The 7,069-nt window shown below is 47.8% G+C and overlaps 1 protein-coding gene across 1 annotated transcript; it reads left to right on the top strand.

Moving 5' to 3' along the window:
• Positions 1–5,554: 5,554 nt before the first annotated feature.
• T265_07039 (hypothetical protein) lies at positions 5,555–6,791 on the top strand (the record flags this gene model as incomplete). The annotated part of the gene is made up of 5 exons (XM_009172463.1): positions 5,555–5,760; positions 5,811–5,977; positions 6,009–6,127; positions 6,160–6,661; positions 6,691–6,791. 5 exons carry the CDS (start codon positions 5,642–5,644, stop codon positions 6,789–6,791), a joined length of 1,008 nt encoding a protein of 335 aa, XP_009170727.1.
• Between the last annotated feature and the right edge of the window lie 278 nt (positions 6,792–7,069).

The raw sequence follows: 7,069 nt of genomic DNA, 5'->3' as shown, positions 1-7,069 counted from the left end.
GTCCCTTTTTAAATTTTTTCTATCGACGCCGTTGTATCTTATGCCTCCTAACACGCGCCACGCGCTACTGCCTTCATTCTACTTCTTTCTCGTCGTACCTCTTAAGCTTCAACCCTCGACTGCGGTTGCCCAAACGCCCCTCAGAACTGTTATTCATTCACACTGGGTCGTGTCCGGTCTACAGTCACACGGTCCTCCAACAAAAGCGAGATTATCGTGAGCCTACATCTGCATGATTCCCTGTGTCAATCTCCGTCTCACACGGAACCAGCTGCCACGGAACCGCGTATCACTTCTCCGACCCTTGACGACCGTTACGAGGCTGTCCGTATACCGAAGCATGTCTGCGATGATGGCGTGGAACTGTCATACCCAGTGAGATGGCACTCCCGCAACCAATATCTCCAGAATCTCGATCACAACTCCTCGCCCACTCAAGCCTGTAGCCACAAATTCGAGCAGTTCTCATCCAGTCTCGTCTCTGGGGTGAGCTCTTTCGTACCCAGTGAATTTTCGCTCAGATTTGGCTAGCCTGGCTTTTCTGCTGCAAGTTTGGCTTGCCCCTTGCACAAGTTCAAATCCGTATACGGAGTTCGGGTCGCCCTATATATTAGCAACTTGGCACCATCCAACCTATTCCCCTGCACCTGACATCCTTACAACAAAGCAACCAGTGAGTCTGCTTACTTTCAGATTAAACCACATTTTTGAGACAAAACTTTCCATGTGCTCCCAATTTGAATTATCTCATCCCCATCTCTACTTTGCTCCTTGTGACTCCGGGCATTTATCTAACCACCCAAGGTCACCCATGGCCAGCAATGGTTTTCAGTTTTAGTTCATGCCACCTGGCTGTCTTTGAACTAGTCGGACCTCATGCCCATTGTTCCAAACAGGTTGGGAAATAACTTATTATTACTATATCATCGGGTATTCCCCACTGTTTGTGACGTTGTCCCCCTTCTGTGAAATCCTCACCCCCACAAATCCCCCAGTCAAGCTCCATTCTGACTGTAAAACTTTGATCATGCCAGACGGTATGCCACCCACAAGTTGGGAATAAACATTATTCTTATTACTCAGTCGCGTATGCTCCATGTGCTTAACTTCTCGAGCAGCCACACAGATCAACCCACCGTTATTATATGTGAGCACAACACCTGACGTACTTCTACATCAAACTGTTACTTGGGGAGCCTGTCGAATCATCGCTTCTGCCGGAGCAACAACCTCTGCTGGGCCCATAACCGCCGCTGATAACGCCGAGGCGGTCGTGGTATCCAGACGCACACCATAATCCGTACGTATATACATACCGTGCACATACATATATACTGAGACCCCTAGCTCTCCACTGGCGGCTGACAACACTAGCGCCTAGAGACTTTTGCCATGCACCACATGTCAGCTAAAGCTGATAGCAGTGCTTTGGAGACTGGTGACCATTTCTCTTGCATTCACTTTCTCAACTATGTTAGGATAATTTCCAACTCGCGTAATAAATTCCAGGTAAACTAGGCCATCATATTGGAAGTTCTCTCTCGCCAGTCCTGATACGCTGATTTCCCTAACCACACCGCTTCTCTGCATGATCGCTGTTTACCCCTTATAATTTAGTACCATATATCAGCAAAATAGACCCCGACTTGGTCGCTCTTCTACTGAGTAAAAATCCCTCTATCTGGTATTACTTTATCACTTGTTGTCACTACCATAATTGTGGTAAACGTTGAGTTTTCTATCTGTGTTAATGCTTTTTTGCCATCTTATGTCTCATCGAACTCGCAAGGCTTTACTGACCTCACTGCCTAGCCTACTTGTTAACTTATGCGCAAATAGGAACAAACTCTTCATCTGGTCTCAGCTGCCACCAAGACTCGTTCATTCAAATCTGCTGAACTTTCCAGTCGGATTTAACCAGTAGGTGCTGCTCACAAAGTTAATGACCGTCTGCACAAATCGTGTTCCAGCTTGTGAATTATCACAAACTCACTCTTCCTAGAAACGTTTACACTAGTCCCCAATGTATTAGCGACAACGGTGAGTCTTTATAGTTTTCACCGTACACCATGAGCCTGCTGTCATTTATTCGCATTGCTAATCTCCTCCACTTCGTCATTCACAATCACTTTTCCTATAACCCCCGGCCATTAGCCCATTAGTCCAAGACCACTAGGCTTCAGTGGTAGTTTTGGGTTTTAGTTCGAATTGGCCGGCTGAATTACCCCAACTCTGCTGCTTCACGAGAACCATTGTCCTGGATCCTCATCTTTCGAAAAGTCCACTTTTCTTTTCAAATGTCAGGCAGGATATTTCGTGTTTCGACCTCCCCCGTTTTGTTTTTGTCCACCATCTTCAAACCCTAAAGTCTACATCGGATACTGCCCGTTGTTTATGTTACAATCCTTTTTTCACGCAACCATTTGTACCCACAAACTCCGCCGGCCATGCTTTCGTTCTGGGTGTCACATTATGGTCGTGCCTGACGGCATGCCACCCACCAGTTAGGAATAAACACTATCATTATTATTGGCCTAATTCCCCACTCTCTTTGTGAGAATTCCTGCCGCAGCAATAAGATGCATCGACAATCGTGTATCATATTTCTGAGGTTAGAACACTTTTCATTTGTGATGCCTGTCCAGCAAACAAAACCAATCCTCATATAAACAGAAGGTGGAGTTTAATATTCCAGAAACTATCAAGAACTTCAGTTTCGCCAAACCGAGGTGCCTCAAATGCACCAACTAGTGAATACACGTCACCCAGTCAACACCATCCAGTCTGATAAGGAAAGCTGATGCCATAAAGAACTCCTAAAAAGGACTTGCATATATATATATATATCGCCGATGGCTAGAAGCCAACCCAAATTATTTTCACTGAAACTATAGCGTCACGAGATAGCTGCAGATAACATTTATATTATCTATTTGACGCTCTTAATGTGGTGACCGCCATAAAGCTGTTGCCATGATAACAATGACCGTTGTCACCCACCTTGACTACTTATCGTAAGTGCTGGGCCCGTAGCTACGTGCGGCGCTGACTATATGGCCTCACCTATGCACAGCAGCCTCATCCAATGACCAACGCTGGCCCCCTGTGCTCATATCTCTACTCTTTGTCGCCCACCTTGAGTACTTGTTGTAACTGCCAGGCCTGTGTCTATGTACAGCGCTGATTATGAAATCCCATTTATGCACAGTAACATAACTCAATCATCATCATCACTGTTGTCAGCTCTAATAACCACGTACTCGTCGTGCAGTGGTTGCCATTGCCGCAGTTTCGTTCACCAATGATTTGGGGGAGGGGTAGGTAGCTGCGCATTGCAGGCGGGAGCGGATAGATTGGGGCATAAATCCAGCCCTGTCAGTGGGCTGTCAAATGGAGTGGGGGATGGAAAAGGAGCTATGTATTGAAGGCAATAGTTTGGATGCAAGAGCGCCATTGAGATCGCGACTGGGCCGTATCTGACAATGTCTCTAGCAATTGATATGGCCCGACTCGAGGTCCCCATCCAGGAAGACAGCAATGGCCAGCGCAGCTCAGTTTGCTGGTAATGGCTTTCATACTTCGCTGCCAGGTCATCGTCTGACCGCTTCTGACTCTCTTCCACCCTTCACGTGGTTGTGCGAAAAGGGCCCTTCGAGGAAGTCGGTAGACTGGCATACGCAGCACGTGGCCAAGCCAGCGCAACTTAGGCAGTGTAATCAGTTCATCTATCGAGGATGAGTTATTTCTCCAGAATACCATTCGACGTACTTCAGAATTGCTGATCCGGTGTTCTCACCAGATTCGGGCAACGCTCCGAAGACATCGACGATCGAAAACTGAAAGTTTTCTGAGGTCCTCGGCACGCGACTGCCAGGTTTCTGATCCATATAGTAATATGGAACGCACCGCAGCATCGTAAACTTGACCCCCGAAAGAGAAGCTGATTTCGCGCCTACGCCACAAGTGACGTAGGTTCGAAAAGCTGCTCTGGCCTTCCCAATCGTCTTTCGTCAGGCCCCCGGGACTGATACAGCTACCCAGGTTAGCGATTTGCGCAATACCTATATCGGCTTATCCGCAAGCATGAGGCTAGGGTTCGAGCCAACCAGTCTCGCAAGTAGCACTTTACAGTTTGCAGGTGTGAAGCGCATGCCGAACCGCGAGGCAGAATTATTTAGGTTATTTAATATTTTTTGCATTACCACGGGGTCAGATCCCAGAAGAGCTAAGTCGTCTGCGTGCTCAATATCTGTGAGCGGAGGCCCAAAGAGCACTTCGAACCCCGAGGCATTAGAGGCAGTTAGTGCGTCTTCCACGATCGTACCAGTGACGAGGTTCAAGAGGATATGTGAAAGAGGGCAGCCCCGTCGGACCCCACTGGATGTGGTGAACTTAGGAGAGAGCTTGCCGTAGACCTTTACACGGCCGCGGGAGTTGGCGTACAGCGCCTTAATGAGGGTCAAGAATTTATGGGGGACACCTTTGCTCCACAGACACTGCCATAGTGCTTGGCGGTCCACAGAGTCAAAGGCAACTTCCAGATAAACAAGCCATTGTTGGTTGCTGGAAGCAGTGTCGCTGTTCCAGAATCTGTCGGGGGCTAAAAGTGCGATGCAAGGCGGAACCCAGCTTTGTTTTCACATTATCTGTCTCTCTCCACCGGGGGCTGAAGGCCGAGTGGTCCAACTGTGGCCACAGTTGATTTGCGGTTGACGGCCGCCAGGTTAAGCGATGAGAACTTTTATGTTGGAGGTTCGTACTTGATAGAAACAGTTGGTGATCAGCACACAACTGAAGGAGTCATTCTCCGTTGTCTGTGCGACGAGCATCGAATCCGAAACCACCACCTTAACGTGATTCCAAGGAGCTCAAACGACCTGCTTTATCATTCAAACCACCCGCGAGGATAACAAAGCAACCAGCGAGCCGCTACGAGAATGGTTGCCGGCCTCAAATCCGTGGACTACGAAACGCGTCTCGTGATGCTTGATCTCTTTCCCCTGGAGTACCGTCGCCTCCAAGGGGACCTAATTCTTACTTTTGCCCTGTTTGATCAAAGCTTGGCAAACAGGCTTTTTCCACCGTTGACCCAGCAAGCACATGGGCGGGGACACAGCAAGAAGATTTTCAAGCTCAGAGCGCACACATTCATCAGGCAAAATTTTTCTCATTTCGGGTAGTTGGTGCGTGGAACGACCTTCCTCCGGTGGTTGTTCACCCTCCTTCTAGAACCCAGTTTAAAGCACTACTGGACATTTATTTGTGCGAATCCTCGCTCTGGCGAGCATACTTCCCCGCGCTGAGAACATAAAGAGCAGTGCTACACCATTTTTTCACTTGTGCCTTTCAGGTGAACGACAGCCACTGAACAATAAGAACAAAAGCGAGCCGGGAAACTTGGGCAAATGCCTCGGTCCTGTGTATCAATCCGTGAATCCCTGATGCGAATCCTCGAGTAGGCAAGCTGACAGCCCCGCGGCGTGAACTTATATGGCAGTGCCGCAACCTTTATTCTCTTGTGACTTCCGGGTGAACGGAAGCCGCTGAAGGACAAGAGAAAGTCCGATTCGGGAGGCTTGGGCAAAATTATTGATCTCGTGTATCAACCCTTGAGTCCATGAAACTGTGGGTCTACTGATTGATGGCGTCGACCAATCAAATGTCGGGGATTTTCTCCAGTCGTCAGGTATTTTGGGTTCGTTGCTCTCTCGGGATGCCTCCCTCTCTCTCGTCTCCACGATGCCTGTTGCCTCTCCTGGGGTAATTGGCTGCTTTGTGTTGTTTTTACTAACCTGAAACATCCATTTTAGACAACAATCATGCGGCATGGCCACCCTCAAGGATATCGCAGTCCGTTTGCGCTCAGTGAAGAACATACAGAAGATCACCGCGTCGATGAAAATGGTTTCTACCTCGAAGTTCGCTAGAGCTGAGCGAGAACTTCGAGTAGCCCGACCCTATGGCAACGGCGCCAAAGGTTTGTCAGATTTACAGATATATATTTGCAGCTTTTTACGACTGTACTGATCTGGGTTCGACGGAGGTCGAGGCCAAACCCAACACATTATTGGTGGCTATCACTTCGGACAGGGGTCTCTGTGGTGCTGCCAATAGTAGCATTGTAAAGGTAAGGTTTACCTCAGTAAACACTATTTTCAGACCATTCGAAATATGTTGCTTGCGAACCCCGAGCTCAACAAAAATACCAAACTTGTTTTGGTCGGTGACAAATCGCGCGCCCAGCTTCTAAGGCAGTTTCGAGATATTTTTCTGATGTCCTTTAGCGATGTCGGCAAGAAGGCGCCCACTTTTGAAGATGCCTCCGAGATAGCGGAATCCATACTACAAAGTGATTACAAGTTTGATCGGGCAGTAATGTACTACAACACATTTAAGTGGGTTAATTTCGTTTGGTTTTTACCTATATGTAGAACTGTTGTGACCTACATAACAACCCCTCAACCAATACTGAGTCTTGAGGAGGTTGTAGCTGCCCCGAAATTTTCTTTGTATGATTCAGTTGATGAAGAAGTGCTGAAATGCTACAATGAGTACACACTAGCCTCATTGATATTCTTCGCCCTTAAAGAAGCATCTACGAGTGAGCAATCTGCTCGCATGACAGCTATGGATTCTGCCACAAAAAATGCAGGCAAGTGCGGTTAATTTTTTCATGCTATTTTACCTCAGGTGAAATGATCGATAAGCTGACGCTCAGCTTCAATCGCACGCGACAGGCCGCTATCACACGTGAACTGACGGAGATCATATCAGGAGCTGCAGCAGTTTGAGTGGTTCATGGGCCGGTAGATATTGTTCATAGGCGTTAGTCAAATACAACTATCTTTCGTTACTCTCATTCCTGATAGTGCGTGGTCGGCTGTTGAATGGAGATGGTAGAATCGCAAACGTTTCATTTTTTGCGTTTTCTTGGCGCGGCGAATGGTTGCGTCAAGTTGAAGGCCCGTGTTCTTCTTATTGGTCACTGGTAAATTTGTATCTTGGTAAAAGCTGTTCGCGGCCCTCTGGCTTTTTTGTCGAGGCCTTTGGTGAGATGTCTCGGTTTCTG

The sequence above is a fragment of the Opisthorchis viverrini genome (assembly GCF_000715545.1).
Source record: "Opisthorchis viverrini unplaced genomic scaffold opera_v5_158, whole genome shotgun sequence".
In the NCBI taxonomy this organism is placed as follows: domain Eukaryota; kingdom Metazoa; phylum Platyhelminthes; class Trematoda; order Opisthorchiida; family Opisthorchiidae; genus Opisthorchis; species Opisthorchis viverrini.
This window is presented reverse-complemented; position numbering and strand designations above follow the sequence as displayed.